General features: G+C 36.2%; 2 protein-coding genes across 2 annotated transcripts in view; one reads left to right on the top strand and one right to left on the bottom strand.

Moving 5' to 3' along the window:
* LOC108563386 overlaps positions 1 to 7,364 on the bottom strand; it is a 37,443-nt gene extending 30,079 nt beyond the window's left edge. The window contains exons 1-3 of the mRNA XM_017922047.1: positions 5,306 to 7,364; positions 3,507 to 5,216; positions 11 to 3,175 (exon numbers count right to left, since the gene is read on the bottom strand). Coding sequence (XP_017777536.1) covers positions 11 to 3,175; positions 3,507 to 5,216; positions 5,306 to 7,258 — 6,828 coding nt within the window. The 5' untranslated portion in view covers positions 7,259 to 7,364. The remainder of the gene's footprint in view (positions 1 to 10; positions 3,176 to 3,506; positions 5,217 to 5,305) is intronic.
* A 2,952-nt stretch (positions 7,365 to 10,316) lies between these two features.
* LOC108563387 lies at positions 10,317 to 13,979 on the top strand. Its single transcript, XM_017922048.1, has 12 exons — positions 10,317 to 10,503; positions 10,643 to 10,694; positions 10,754 to 10,851; positions 10,908 to 11,150; positions 11,217 to 11,324; positions 11,375 to 11,576; positions 11,746 to 11,915; positions 11,968 to 12,135; positions 12,192 to 12,688; positions 12,740 to 13,038; positions 13,100 to 13,418; positions 13,479 to 13,979. Exons 1-12 carry the CDS (start codon positions 10,496 to 10,498, stop codon positions 13,739 to 13,741), a joined length of 2,427 nt encoding a protein of 808 aa, XP_017777537.1. The 5' UTR covers positions 10,317 to 10,495; the 3' UTR covers positions 13,742 to 13,979.
* Positions 13,980 to 14,130: the final 151 nt, after the last annotated feature.

The following is a 14,130-nucleotide window of genomic DNA, read 5'->3' as shown; positions in this document are numbered from 1 at the left end:
TGTTTCTTACGTCTTTCACAGGAGACGGTGATGTTCTTGTGTAGACCCTTTCCTTTCGGTTCTCTCGAAAGCCCTCACGTCCACCCATCGTTGAGTAATCCTCGAAACGTTGTTCACGGCTCTTGCCCAATTTCAGAGCTGAGAACATGTGCATCGGTTTGAAATTTGTAACGCCACCTTCGTCGATCAGCAAATATGGAACTCTACCAGCCAAAACGTTTCTAGCTGCTTCCTTAGGGATCACAGCCTGAATGCCCTTACGACTTATCAAAATCGGCGATTCCAAACGTGCCTTTTGAAGTATGCAATCTTCGATCGCCAAAAAGTTCTGATCTTGGAACAACCTCAGAGGCACCTCCAAGGAACTTCTAATTTCTCTTGCCTTTGTCGTCAGACTAGCACTTTCTCTTAAAAGTTGTCTTATCCTCGGATCCGTTCTGCCGCATTCCGGATGCTTCCTAATTCTCTCCAAGGAAGTCTTAACTGAGTAATCTTTCTCGCACAGTTTTTTGATCAGCGTGAATCTTTTCAAAAATTCGACGCTCGCCTTGCTTCCCGCCAACAGACTCTGTTCCGGCTCCAAAAGCAGCTTGCCCAACACCTCTTCGACATCGTAAACGCCCAATGTTGAAGCCAACCCCAAAGCTTCCGATAGGAACTCTTTGATTTCTCCCTCCTCTCCATAATCATCTAATTCCAATAGACATTCCTCCGAGAATTCGCGAGCCGCGCTAGCCACGCAACTCTGCAGCGCCTCTTCGGCCCCGTGCTCCGTTTTAATTGCATCTAATTTTAGTTTGGCGTGTTCAATTACCTTCCTAGTGAACGGCTCGTTATTTTTAGCCACCTTCTTAAATGCGACGCCCAGAATCCCCTTGTCCAAGATCTGCTGAATTTTCTCAATGATTGCCTCGTTCTCAGCGCATCTCTCATTCAAGCCAACCGCCGATTTCAACACTTCAATCTTATTCTCGGTAATCTCTTGTGATAATTCCTTCAGTATCGATGTGCATATTTCGTTTCGATCGAGATTCGTATTCATCAGCAAGCAAAGCTCTTCCAAGACTGTATCATTATCCAACGAATCTTTCAAAATATCCGATAGAGTTTGAAGAGCCAACATCTGATCTCGAGGACGCGTTTTGAATACCTCGTTAGCAGCGTACATTGCGGATTTTAACGCAATTTTCAATTTTGGATTTGACGTGCAGAACTTCTCATCAGCCTCTGTTACAAACGTATTATTATACACCATGCACGGATTATTGATGTTCTGGATGTTGACATTGTTTCTCTCTCGGAACGTATTTGCACGACGCGTAATTGTTAATAGGATATCGGAAAATTTGTGCATCTTGTCTGGATCATCAGTAACAGTAAAGGCGATATTTTCTGCATCGCTAGTCTTAACGTAGGTCACGGAATTTTCCAAAGTTATACTTAACTTGCGCAAAGCATCAAGCTTCTCTTGCAACTCGGACTTCTTGTCCTCTAAATTTACAATTAGCTTCTCCATGCCATCATCCAACGGCTTATAAATATCATCGTCGTTCGGTTTCTTTTCGTATTCTTCAATAGAGCTCACTTCTTCTTCTGATTTAACAGAATTTTCCTCCACGTAAATCATAGCTTCAATAGCAACCGAATCAGATTCTTCTTCGGCTACAATTTGTTCATCTTCAATAATAGGAGCAGCTACAATTTCCTCAACAATAGGAGTAACAGCCTTCGCTTTTTTCTTTGACTTCTTCTTTTTCTTCTTCTTCTTCTTGCCTTCTCCAGCTTCCATTTCGCTATCTTCTACTGACAGTTTGCGAACAAATATCTTTTGAGGCATAGCTTGGGATCTTTCTTCTGGATTTCTGCAGAACGTCAAAGCGCCATCTGCCGTTATTGACGATTCTGTTGGTAAAAACATGGGATTCTGATTATTTTCGTCGCCCATAATCAAACCCTTAATCAATTGCGGTTTATTATCCATATTAATTGTAATTCCTGGTACATAAGATAATCCAAAATCATTTTCTATTGTTTGTCCAGGTACAAAAACTTCGCCTTCGTCAGTTTTAACCATCTGGCCAGTTATGAAACATTCTTTACCAGAAGATAAAGTAACTCTAACACCCGAAATCCTTCTCCTCTTTAGTAGATCATCTTCATCGTCATCCTCTATTTCTTCGTAAATCGCCGTAGCCATGCTTTTAACAACGTCCGGTATTTCAGTCATCGTCGGTAATTGACTAAGTAAGGCGTTTCCTCTCTTCAAAATAAATTCAGGAACGTTCCTAGTTTTCTCTAAATCTTCAACCTGCATACCAATATGCTCCTCCTGCACAGGTTCCCAAATCTGATCGATGACCTTCTTCGCTTCGACCTCGAACTGTTGCCAATCCAAATTTTGAATACTTTCCGTTACCATTTCGTTCCATTCCCTGCTTCCTTCACCCTTCTGCTTCTTTTTCTTAGCAACAATTTTCATCATTTCAAGTTCCCATTCCTCGGCCAGTTCTTTGGCTTCGAATATTTTTGCCAGACTCATCGTCATTTTACCGTGATGGTGAAACTTTTCCTCCTCTACGGAAGTGCCACCTTCTCCTTTAAACAAATCTTTGTCTGTTTCATAAAATTCCAATTCAACAGCAATCTTTTTAAAGTCTTTCAATTTAAGAAGAATTTTGTCGTTGCTCTGTGATACCAGAATATCAATAATATCCCCGTCTCTAATAGCAAGTTCCAATTTACCCGGAAAAACTATGTTGTACATTTTGTCATCAACGGTATATACGAAACAATCTTCGTCTGGTTTCTCGTTTAAGATGTTCATTAGAACTTTGTGATTTTCGTTTTCAGGGTCTAATATTGGACTCATGTAGGTATAACTGGAATTCTGTTTATGGACAAGCTTACCGTAGTCTTTGGCGTTTTTGTTGCGTTTTTTCTTATGATTGAAGAGAACTGGGATATAGTGATGAATTTTTGATCCGAGTAACCATTTTCCAGTGATTTTGAATGTTCGCAAGGCATCTTTTGGCGTTATGGGCTTCAGTAAAGGCAAGTAAAAGTTGCGCGAGAAAATGCGACTCGCCGCTGTGATCTTGCAGAACGACAAAACATAATTCATAATCATCTTGACTGGGCCAAACACAGACACAAACACAATAAATAAATTTCGTATATTCTAAGTTTACTTATTTATTTTTTTTATTTATATTTTCTTGTTTATTTATAATTTAGTGATTTTACATAACATTATATTTATTTTTTTTTAATGGGGTGGGGTGAATTTTCTTTACTACGACTAAAATTCAAACAAGCTATTACAAGTTAAGTATAAGTTGGTGCTCGGCGCGATCGAAATGAACTGAAGCAGCCGAAGGCGGCGTCTGTCTTGGCGTCGTGGCGCTTAACTACTTCGGAGGTGCGATGTTGCCCGAACCGTATTCACCGTCGTAACCGTAGGTGCTCATGAGCGTCAGGTGCCTGAATATTCGAGAATTTTTTCGCACCTTTTCCATTATGGTTTTTGTTCGATCGTCTTCAAAAGTGCCATCCTCTACGCTGCGTTCCAATTCCTCGAGTTTCTTGCTCTTCAGAACCGGTTCCAGCGCCACGTACGGCTTCGGCATTTCGACTTTGAACGTCTTTAACTTCATTCTGATTTTGTAACGTACCGTGTCGACCTTACTTTCGGCTTTCATTATTTTCTCCTCGGTTCTCTCCTTCATCCTTTTCCTCTCCAATTCCTCTTTCTGACGCCTTCGCTCTTCGTAAAGTACCAAACAATCCTCTAACGCTTGTTTTTCTGGGCGGAAAGACATCACCGAAGCCGATTCCTCTTTCATCACCATCGTATCAATAACTTTGGGTTTAAATTCAAAAGGTGGAGGAGTTTGATCTCTGCGAGACTTCGGCGGCGGTGAAGTACGGTCCTTATCCGGTAGAATATCATCTTCATTTACTTCAAATTCCAATTGACCTTCCTCAGTGATGGTCGATTCTCCAGGGAGAAATACAGGTGTTTCTTCTTCTTCACCAAAAACCAGACCTGGTATTAGTGCTGGCTCATCATCCATCAACACAGTTATTCCTGGTGTATACTCGCATGTTCCATTTTCTATCTCCACGGTCTGTCCTGGCACAAATACTTCATTCTCCTCAGTTTTGACCATTTGCCCAGCAATGAAGCATGTTTTGCCTTCAGATATTTGAACTTTAACGCCAGACACATTTTGCAATTCGCACAAGTCGCCAGTCTCGAGATTCTTGATCACCTCTGGTATTTCTTTCATAGTTGGCAGCTGTGCCAATACTTCATCGCCGCCTTCAGTCAATTTATCACCTACATTCAATGTCTTCTCCATGTCATCAACTTCCATGGGGATATCCTCCTCTTCTACGACTTCTTCGATCTCATCCATAACTTGCTTACTCTCTTCTTCAAATTGATCCCAATCCATGTTTTCAGTTGCCGCTTGTATTACGACGTTCCAATCACCAGAATCCTCTCCTTTAACTTTCTTTTTTCTCTTGCTTGACATTCTCATCAATTCCAATTCCCAATCTTCGACGCCCGAATCTTTTAATTCAAAAATCTTTGCCATACCCATCGTATCTTTGCCATGATGATGTTCATCTTCCACATATTCTTTAGTCCAGCCGCTTCCTCTATACAAAACTCCCTTGCCGTCCCATTTGGCCAAAGGCAGGACAACTCGTCTCTCGTCCTTTAGCCTCAGGACAATTTTTTCGCTTCTCTGTGCAATTGTCAAGTCGATAATATCTTTATCTTTTATGGCTTTTTCCAATAAATTGGAAATTACCAAGTTATACATTTTGTCTGGTACTTCATAAACGTAAAGCTGATCTTTCTCTTTACCTTTTCTGCTGAGCACATCTTGAAAATAGAGATGATTTTCCATGTTGTCATCGAAGAATGGGGCTACGTATTTTTCATTTTCTTTCACCTTAATTCGCTTTTTGATAATCGGTACTCCCTTTGGTTTGTTCCTTTTGCTTCTTAATTTATCTTCATGTGATGCCAACACGGGGATGTAATGTTCGATTCTGTTTCCAAGAACGTTCTGGCCAGTAATAATTTTACGTCGGAGAGCATCTTTTGGTGATAGTGGTCTCAATAGTGGAAGGTAATAATTTCTTTTAAATAGCTTGCTTGCTCTAGTGATTTTGCACAGGGATATTTTCACGTTGATCGTCATCTTATTAAAAGACACACACGATATAAGAAGAATCTAGGCTAATTACTCCTACCTATTTAGATGTGGGACGGTGATTAATTTTAGTGAACTGATTTCCAAACGCGGTGTCTTGATATCCCCACCGAATCAAAGGTATTTTGGTACTCGTATTTCTCCAGCCAATTGACACGAGGACGGCGCTCTTTGACCAAAAACTTTTTATAGTCAACGTCGAAAAAGTTTCCGGTCTTAATGCTGTTCTCCAGATCGTTGAGTTTTTCGCTCTTCTTCACTGGTTCTTGAGGCACATACTTGGACTTTCCTTTATTCGCGAGAATAGTCTTGGCTTTTTCCTTGATCTCTCGTTTCTTTTTCTCGATGTTCCATTCCTCCTTTGATTTCTTTTCAGTTAACTTTCCAACACGTTCCTTCTCTTGTAGGATCGTTTCCTTTTCAAACGTTGGTAGCGTCAAGTCATACAAGACGGGTTCGATTTGAATCGGTTGCCTCATTGGATCGAGCTCAGGTTCTTCTAAACTGGTAATTGGTTTCTTGGGTGCCTTCTCTCGCCTTTTAACACCTCCCTCGCTTGTGACGCGACGTTTGGGCCTTTCGTAGATAAATTCTGTTTTGGGTCTCCTTGGTGGGGGTGGTGGAGGTGGTTTCAAGTCCTCCGCTTCCTCCTCACTATCTTGTTCTTCCTCCAATTCAGGCTCTTCTGGCTCAGGTTCAGGTTCAACTTCAGGCTCTGGCTCGACCTCCCAGAGTGGGGCTTCTTCTGGAGGTGGTGGTGGAAGATCCTCCTCTGTTTCTGTAAACTGCAACTCCCCTGTCTCCGTAATGGTAGAATCACCTGGCAAGAACATCGGTTTTTTTGGATCATCGCCCATAACGAGACCTGGGAGGAGCGTAGGTTCCCCATCCATGAATACCGTGAAACCAGGCGTAAATTCTGACGTCTCTTCCGTTTCCACCGTTTGACCGGGCATGAAAATATCACCATCTTCGTTCTTCGCCATTTGACCAGCAACAAATACATCCTTTGCCGACAATGGCAAAGTTACCATCACACCAGATACATCTGCAACTTCCGTATATTCACCGTCTTGCATGAATCTTACGATTTCAGGAATATCGCCCATCACGGGTAACATCTCCCATACTTCTTCACCAGCATCTTTCAATTTTTGATTTACATTTTTAGTCTTATCCATATCTTGAACTTGCATAGCAATGGGTTCATCCTGAACCGGTTCGTTAACTTCTTGCACGATTTCTTTTGCCTCTTCTTCAAACTTATCCCAGTCCATATTTTCTGCGGCAGCATCCATTACTTCTTTCCATTCTGGTCTATTCTCAGCTCTATGTTTGACCCTCCTCTTGCTTGCCATTCTCATCATTTCCAGCTCCCAGTCTTCTACGCCGGATTCTTTAGCTTCGAACAACTTGGCCAGACCCATAGTTTCTCTACCATGATGATGGTATTCTTCAATCTCTTTTTTGGTCCAGCCTTCACCTCTGTATAAAGAAGCTTTCTCGTCCCACGGAGACACGGGCATCGTAACTTTCTTACCATTCTTCAATTTAATGACAATCTTCTCACTTCTTTGAGCAACAATTACATCTAAAATGTCATGGTCCCTAATGGCCCTCTCGAATTGAAAAGGCACGACAAGAGTGCAATTCTTATCTGGGATATAATAGGTGTAAAATTGACCTCTGCCCTTGGGTTTCCTAGCAATGAAACCTTGCAGCATGCCATGATTTTCCATATTATCGTCGAAGAACGGTGTGATGTATTTCATGGACGCCTTCTTCCTTTGCCTTTTTTTACCTTTTCCTTTGACCATATACTTCCTGCGTTGTACCCTATCCTTGTATTCTTCCAGGACAGGTATGTAATGCTCAATTTTTTGTCCGAGAAGGTTTTTACCAGATAGAATGTGTCTTCGGAGGGCATCTTTTGGAGATAAAGGTCGCAGCAAGGGCAGATAGAAATTACGCTGGAAAAGTTTGCTAGCCCTTGTGACTTTGCACAACTGTATCATAACATTGAACGGCATGGCTGGGCGATTTTCTTTAGTTCGCACTCAACTTAAACACAGTAATTAATTATTTCGAGAGGATTCTTCGTGAGGAAAACTTTGTTAGCGATAGGGTCACGTTCGTTCGTGAACAAAGCACAAAACTCTGATATCCCCGTCTCAGTAAACTGACCTTAAAATACACTTTTAAGAGGGGGCCTGGCTAATGCCGATTTATACACCTTGTCTCAATTAAATCGGCTTAATGTCAATTCTAATGAATAACAACATTAATTAGAGTCGAAGAATGCATTCGTCAATCGACAAGTACTCATGGAAAACTTGGAATGATCATCAAAATCTCTTTATCCTCGCAAACTGACCAAACAACAATTTTATTGTCCTCCCTGTACACCAATATTTGTATCTATTTTCACCTAAAATCGAATCCCTAAATAAATTCAGACCGTATGACTGTCTCCATGTGATTCATTTTATGTAAGTAAACCTTCCGTGCGGGATGAATCAACAACCACACGTTGTTGGTACATTGAAGACGAATTCAATTCATATATCTAGTCCATGAATTGAATCCGTAATTAATGATAATAATAACAATTATCCATATACCTTTTATAACATTTAAAAACGATCTAAATCAGGTCCTACGTGTTATTTCTCTATCCCCACTCGGATAATCTAAAATTGGTTCCGATTTCCAGGACATTTGTCCTTAGCATTTACAGCGGACAAACTTCTTATCTTGGATGACGTCCAGAAACGCCTTGCATTTTTCAGCCTGGTAATTATACATCAAGTTCTTTCTTATTGATTGGCTACTCACCAAAAATAATCCTATCAATCCGTCACTATTTCAAAACACTTCGTAATGAGATTTATTTTATTATTGCTGTTATTTAGTGAAACAAATAAAATTATATTGAAATTAAAACATTCCCAACATTATTTCTAACATTGCTTTCTTAACATCAAATATTAATACAAGTATTCATTAAAATAACTTATTATTAGCATATATTCTTTATGAAATATAAATTTGTATTTTCACAAAATATTTATAATCAATTTAATTATCTACTTCAATTTCTCTAAAATCTGTAAACTCCAAATCATGTCCCTAGCAGCAATTTAAAAAATACTCGAGAGCCATAAAAATGTTATATGTTTTATTTGAAAGCACGAAATTTTACTTGACAGATCCTTTTTGTTTATTAATTATTTTTTTTAAATAAATATTGCTAAACATGTTTATTCTCCATCATTATTTAATGTTTCATTTATATTTACAACAGAAATCATAAATGTTATTAATCAAACAAACAATATATGAGTATATAACGTTACAGTATATTAAAAATGTATCCAACAATTATAGTAATTTTATATCGAAACCAAATATGATAAGAAATTATTTAATGTTGTTTTATTGTACGTTATTTGATATTATTGTCGTTGGGAAAAGGCATATGTTAGGAATTAAATACAATTTTGCTATTATTTCGCAATATATTCACATTTCACAAAATATTATAAAAAAATATTACTATCTTTCTGTTACTAAGAAATAAAAATAATATAAAAATATGCAGATTTCTAATTAATTATTTTTTTAAATATTTCGCTTTCGTTTGCAACTATATATTTTTATACTGTATAAGTTCTACTATGAATTATTATTATACAATGAAATAAATATGAGGGTCTAGATTATTATATATATATATACTCTAAATTCAATGGTTTCAACTGCTTTATTGCTTACACAAAGGGTCGCTGTCCCTTTGATCCAAATAGCAATTTGTAAATAATAATTAATCAGTATCAAAAAGAAAAGTATATAACAAAATAAGTTGAAATAGAACTGAAACAGGGAATCAAATTATGAAATATAATCACAATAAAAACAACAAGTATTATATTACACAATGAAGTAAATAATTAATGAGTTAATTATTTGGTGATTCAAATGTATTAAGTGAAATTTATAGCAGTTCATTACAAAAATAGATTGCCACATTAACAATTTTCTAATTAGATAAGCTAATTGGCTTGAATTCAAGAGGTCCTTCAATTGTCTCTAAGTGATTTATTAAAACCTGTTACTCTAGTAATAAATTAGATACCAAATTACATACGTTTATTTACTTTATTGCTTTCTTTAAAGGTTTTCTCCGGCATACGAACTAGTTCCGTTCCAGAGGGTTGTTCGTAAGTCGGAGGAATTTTAAAAATTTACTTATCTTTATAATGGTTTTTACTTTTATATATGTCAAATTCCGTATTACTGACTGCATACATTTTAAAAAATAGATTAAAATAAACAAAATACTTACTTACAAATACCGACGTAAGTCTGGGGATACCTATATATATAAAAGGAGAAACCGTACAATACGAGCCGTACTCCTTTAGGGAGTTCTATAAAGTTTTTTTTCGTATGAAGTATAAAAGATAAGCATATTGAAAGTCTTCAATTTCGTAAATGAGAGTAGTGCTGTGTAAACAATATTTGAGGTTAAGAAAATAATATATATAAATATGCAAATATTTAGAATTATATAGTAAGTATAATACTTTGTTAATAATTCATAGAATAATATTATTCATAAAATTCGTTTAGTGATTCTTGTCTTAGTCTATTGTTATTTCATATTAGTTAATCTGGCACTAGGTCACCAAATACATAATGCGTGAAAGATGACGAAAATGAAAAGATTTGCCGGTGTACTTTCTATACTTGTATTATGGATATATACCAATGGAATTCCGAACTCCCTTTGGAGAAGAAATAGTTAGTCACCTCAGATTATAATTATTTTTTTCCTTCAGCTTCTTCTCTCTTGGAAAAGATACCATTTAGCTCCTGACCTGTCCTGTCGACGCTTTACGCAATCTGTATAATCTAGTTGAATGTTTTAACGATAGGTAGAGTTCAAATCGGGGTCCGTCGATTCTGAACAATTCTGAAGAGATATGGGGGGAATCAGATAATAATAAAAAAGATAAATAAAATGTATATTTTGCAGTTGGTATTGATCTTCTTCGTTACTTAAATCCATTGTTGGCTGTAGTTGGCAGCACTTGTAACGTTAGACGATTTTGTTGCGAGTGAATATTGATGGATACAACTTTTTGAAACTGAGCCGGTCTCGCGATAGTGATTTTTTTTTATTCTATTATTCTTCTTATTATAAAGCGCTTAATGTGCAGATTATACAGCTTCGTAAAATAAATATTTCAGTCGTTCATGACAATATGTCTAGGTAAGTTGTTTACTCTTGTGCTTTCTTTCAATATTACAGCCGTCTATGCGCAAAAACCGAAATATCTACATCAGCATATTCTAATACGCCTGTTGCTACACAAAAAGTTTGTTTAACTGAACTCCCTCTCTAATTCCAGAACATGGACATTGTGTTTTAAGTCACCCTTAATCACACAGCAATCAGATCATGTAAGTAGAAGATATTCATATAATTCTAATTGGATTTACTTTAACAATTATTTATACAGCACACATTTTTTAATAAATTTAACTCATACGGAAAATCTCAGAGATTATATCTAAATTATAACAATCAAACTGGATATGTGATTTATGAAACAAAATCGTAAGATTATCAATAAGTATTTTAAGTTTATGTGTGAGTAAATAGTTTCATTCCAGCACTGCCGATCTTGCAAAAGAAGATCTATCTAAAATAAATGAATTGTTAATCACAATTGAGTCACTAGTACCAAACGAAATGGATTTTACATACAATATTGCTAATTCAATGTACGATATTTATGGTAATGAAGTACCTTGCATATCTTTAGAAGATGGCGAAAGGTATATTCCATTGAGTAAAATGGAAAGTCTTGGCTTCCAATTTTTTGATAACCCTTGTACTGGAAAAGATGATGATGAGTAAGTTTTATTACAGCAATTGATGAGGCAAACACGCTTATATATATATTTATTAATTTTTACCAGGAATATGTTGATTGCACTGATGGAGTACTTGAAGGTCCAGCTGCAGATATTTATGAGGGTTCAAGGGAACATAATGAATATTGACAAAGTGAATTGGTTAATGAATCAGTAAATATATTGTATATATTTTAAGTATGTAGTTTTACATTTTCTAACAGTTTTTTCAGTTCAATCAAGGAGCAGCGCATTAATCAAAGAGAAGTGTTTTCCAATTCAAGGCAGAGCAAAGTAGTAGATGTGCCAAAGAGAAATTTTGCTGTGCAAAAGGAGCAGCAGAATCAGACAGGCCAAGAAATGTTTAGGCATTTAAGACCAAACAATAATGTGGAACCATTAAAAAAAAATCTAACAAATTACCAAGTAAGATTAATTTTCTTATTGATAATTAAAATTGTAAGATAAATATGCAAGTCACATTCTTTCAAATTTAATATTATAATACTAATATAAAGTATATTTTAAAATCCTATTGGATCTTGCAAATTAATTTATTCCATAAAATAATTATATAATATTTCTTTCTTTATAGACAAAGGCAGACAGAGGCCCCAAAAAAGTAGTGGAAAATGGAAAATCTCCAAATTCTTACACTGTGAAAAAGAATAAAACAGCTGAAGAATGTTCTCCATCCAATATTACCAAAACTCTGATGGGCCTGAAGATTGTCATCGATAACATGCACCAAGTGTCATGCAGAAGGCAAGTATCAAGTGATGTTTTGGCAATCTTATTTGAATGTAAACCTTTTCAGATCCATTGCTGACTCTTTGGCAAATACCAGCGGTATCGTAACGGTCACAAAGATAATTGATCCAACTATTTTCATCGCCACTGTTTTTCCTTCAACTTGCTCTGACGACGTTCTAACCTTGGAGGAAATTAGTCCCGATATAAAATCATGCGGTATTATCAATTACAAGTAACGCGTTTTATTAATATTAGAAAAAATATATATAATAATGCTATTTACTTTAGGCCGAAAGTTGGAGAAATTGTCGCCGTACAAAATGATTCCAGTTTTTGGGTTCGAGGCTTTGTTATTGAAATCACAGTCGATGAAAAACTGAAAGTTGGATTGGTAGATTACGGGACAGTTATCGTAACAGACAGGGCATGTGCACTTCCAGCAAGGTTCAGAACAATTCCTGAGTATGCTGTGAAATGCAAATCGACTAAACAAATAGTTGAAAAGTTGAAAGTTGATAGCGATATAGAATATCATTCAACAGAAAACAACAAGTTCTCGTTTAATAAGACGTACGAAGTAACCTGCTCTCAGTGGAATCCACTAGAGGATATCAAAGTGAAATCTCAGGCGGTAATTTTGGAAATGCCTCCGAGGAGTAAAAATTTGCAGATCAACGAATTGGCCATATTAATTAATGTCAAGCAAGATGGAACCTTGTACCTGAGAACGTTGGTTCATAGCAAGAATATCAGGACCTTACAAAATACAATAAATGAAACAAAGTGTTAGTATATTATGCTACATATGTACATCATAATTATTATATTATTTTTAGTATTAAAACTGGAGAGTGCGCCGGTTTTAAATCAATTGGTAATTCACAAATTAAAGGATCATTACAGTCGGGCTGTTGTTACAGACATAATAAATAGTAACAAGGTGGTCCTTCGCTATATAGACTATGAAATTGTTGGAGAAGTTGACGTAGACTCATTGTTTTACATAGATAAATTCGCTGATCAAGAGATTCCTTTGATCCAAGCCAAATTGAAGGGATTTGAAAAAAAAGGATTTTCAGAAAAAGCAACAGATTTCATGAACACATTGAAAGCTGACATGACGAAACTAGTCATAGTAAGTATTTTAAATTATATTATGTAATTATTTTACATCGTTGACTACGTTTTGATTTAAGGAAAATTATAATAAGAGTGCTGAATTAGTAGAATTGTCTACTGAGAATCAATCTTTGAATCTTTTGATTGAGAAAGTAGAGAAACCCGGTTACCCACGATTTCAGGATTTGCAAATGAGGAAGTTAACAATCGGAGAACAGTACAAGATGCTTCTTATAGAGATGGAATACATAGAGAAGACCACGTGTCATTGCATGTTGAGCGACGAAAACGTGCAAGCAGAATTTCTAACCATCTGTAAGATTATCGAAAAGAACAAGAATCCCACGCATCCGTTAAATCTCCATGTCGACGAACTGTGCATTGCTAAATACGAACGTAAATCCAAGATTTCCACAATCTAATATTCCCATTCATTAACGAAAATCTATATTTCAGAAGAATGGTTCAGAGGTCAAGTTTTGGACATCGAAAGCGACGGAAGGGCGTGTACGATATACTTTATCGATTTTGGGAATGTCTCTCGCGTCGATTTTGAAAATATACGTAATATTCCAGAGGAATTGTTGGAATTTTCTCCTATGGCCATGAAGACTGTTTTCTCTGGTCAAAAACCAACAGTAATCTACCAAGTGCATGAAGTCATTGTTCGCGAAATCAATACGTCTAGCAACACATACTTCGTTGATTTGTTGGAGTAAACTTACACTTTATTTATTTAGAATCGTTTTTTCGTTTTTTATTATGTTATGTTAGGGGACACGCATATTATTATTTCTAATATGTTATCAGTATTTTTTTGTTTAGTTGTGTCATGTTTCGTAATGGCATTTATAGATCTCGTTAAGTTTTTATCTCTGTTTATGCTTAATTATATTGTTCTATTAACTGATACTTTAGGCTAAAAAAATATATATTTGTTTACGTTTTTATACCTATAACTTAAGTTACGCTGTTGTTCAAATAACATATATACTTATATTAAAGGTTTCATATCTACTTTCATTGCAAAGTTTATTAAAAGTATATAATCTTTTATATTCTATCATTTTAAAATGTATGACCTAAAAATGCACAATCTGTATCATGA

The sequence above is a fragment of the Nicrophorus vespilloides genome, unplaced genomic scaffold, assembly GCF_001412225.1.
Source record: "Nicrophorus vespilloides isolate i.1.1-1 unplaced genomic scaffold, Nicve_v1.0, whole genome shotgun sequence".
In the NCBI taxonomy this organism is placed as follows: Eukaryota; Metazoa; Arthropoda; class Insecta; order Coleoptera; family Silphidae; genus Nicrophorus; species Nicrophorus vespilloides.
The sequence above is the reverse complement of the archived record's forward strand: the minus strand, read 5'-3'. Positions and strand labels throughout refer to the sequence as shown.

Coding starts and splice junctions, on each gene's coding strand:
- LOC108563387 (XM_017922048.1), top strand. Junction 11,577..11,745: donor AAAATCTAACAAATTACCAA/GTAAGATTAATT, acceptor CTTTCTTTATAG/ACAAAGGCAGACAGAGGCCC. Junction 12,136..12,191: donor TGCGGTATTATCAATTACAA/GTAACGCGTTTT, acceptor TATTTACTTTAG/GCCGAAAGTTGGAGAAATTG.